We start from the raw sequence: 1,674 nt of genomic DNA on the forward strand, positions 1-1,674 counted from the left end.
CTGGTGTTACTGGTCCGTACTGGGCTCACCTGGGGGAACACGGAGGCCTGAGAGGTCTCAGTGGGGGCGGGGACGGGCGTGGCCGGTGACACCACCTCGACCTTCCTCTTCTGGGGGGACAGCCCAGTTCACACCAGTTCACACCAGTTCACACCAATGCTCCCAGTGCTCCCAGTATCCCCCCAGTATCCCCCCAGTGCTCCCAGTATCCACTCTTGGGGACCCCTGCCAACCCTTGGGAACAGCTTGGAACCCTTGATGAGCCTTGGGGACAGTTGGTGACCCTGGTGACCCTTGGGGACAGTTAGGGACCCCTGGTGACCCCGCTGACCCCTGGTGACTCTGGTGTCCCTTGGTAACCCCTGGTGACCCTTGGGGATCCCTGATGTCCCTTGGTAACCCTTGGGGACCCCGGTGACCCCTGCAGACCCCCAGTGACCCCTGGTGACCCTTGGGGACCCCTGATGTCCCTTGGTGACCCCTGGTGACCCCAGTGACCGTGGTGACCCTGGAGATCCCTGGTGACCCTTGGGGACCCCGGTGACCCTTGGGGACCCCTGGTGTCCTTTGGTGACCCTGATGACCCTGGTGACCCTTGGGGACCCCGGTGACCCTGGTGACCCCTGGTGACCCTTTGGGACCCCTGGTGACCCCTGCAGACCCCTGGTGACCCTGAGGACCTCTGGTGACCCCTGGTGACCCTTGATGACCCTGGGGGACAGTTGGGGACCCCTGGTGACCCTGGTGACCCCTGGTGACTCTGGTGTCCCTTGGTAACCCCTGGTGTCCCCAGTGACCCTTGGTGACCCTTGGGGACCCCTGGTGACCCTTGGGGACCCTTGATGACCCTTGGTAATCCCTGGTGACCACTGGTAGCCCTTGGGGACCCCTAGTATCCCTGGTGACCCCGGTGACCCCTGGTGACCCTTGGTGACCCCTGGTGACCCTTGGGGACCCCGGGGACATGGGGGGGGGTTACCGTGGGGCGCGGGGGGGGCTCGGCCTCGCTCTCCTTGGGCAGGTGAAAGCGGAGGGTGAGGGGCAGCGGCCCCGCTGGTGGCCCTGCCGGTGGCCCCGGTGGCCCCGTGGGTGGCCCCGTGAGTGGCCCCGGTGGTGGCCCCGGTGGTGGCCCCGGTGGTGGCCCCGGCAGGCTCTTCCCAAGCGCCAGCTCCAGGCTCTTCCTCTGCGCCGGGAGGAAGAGGAGGGGAGTTTTAGGGGGACACCGGGGATGGGGGGGGGACACGGGGACAGAACGGGGGGTGGCCCCTCCCTGTCACCCTCCCCCTGCCCCGGGAGGGGGTTTGTCCCCAGAGGGGTCCCTGCCCGGGTGACCAAGAGGGGTCCCCCGAGGTCACCTGGAGGGGTTGGGGGGTCCCCGAGGTCACCCAAAGGATCTGGGGGTGTCCCCAAGTGGTTGGGGGTGTCCCCTCCCCAAGGCCACCCCAAGAACTTGGGGGTGTCCCCAAGGGGTTGGGGGTGTCCCCCAGGGTCCTTTAAAGGGGCTGGGGGTGTCCCCAAGGTCACCCAAAAAGTCTGGGGGGGTCCCCATGGGGTTGGGGGTGTCCCCCAGGGTCCCTTAAAGGGGTCGGGGGTATCCCCAAGGTCACCCAAAGAATTTTGGGGTGTCCCCAAGGGGTTGGGGGTGTCCCCCAGGGTCCCTTAAAGGGGTTGGGG

General features: G+C 67.1%; 1 protein-coding gene across 1 annotated transcript in view; it reads right to left on the reverse strand.

The window, feature by feature from the left end:
- Window positions 1-29: 29 nt before the first annotated feature.
- LOC113980325 (uncharacterized proline-rich protein-like) overlaps window positions 30-1,674 on the reverse strand; it is a gene marked incomplete at both ends in the record, with an annotated part of 2,754 nt that continues 1,109 nt past the window's right edge. The window contains 2 exons of the mRNA XM_027707550.1: window positions 30-110; window positions 980-1,183. Of these exons, the coding sequence (XP_027563351.1) occupies window positions 30-110; window positions 980-1,183 (285 nt within the window). The remainder of the gene's footprint in view (window positions 111-979; window positions 1,184-1,674) is intronic.

The sequence above is a fragment of the Neopelma chrysocephalum genome, unplaced genomic scaffold (genome assembly GCF_003984885.1).
Source record: "Neopelma chrysocephalum unplaced genomic scaffold, ASM398488v2 Primary Assembly neopelma1_93694, whole genome shotgun sequence".
In the NCBI taxonomy this organism is placed as follows: domain Eukaryota; kingdom Metazoa; phylum Chordata; class Aves; order Passeriformes; family Pipridae; genus Neopelma; species Neopelma chrysocephalum.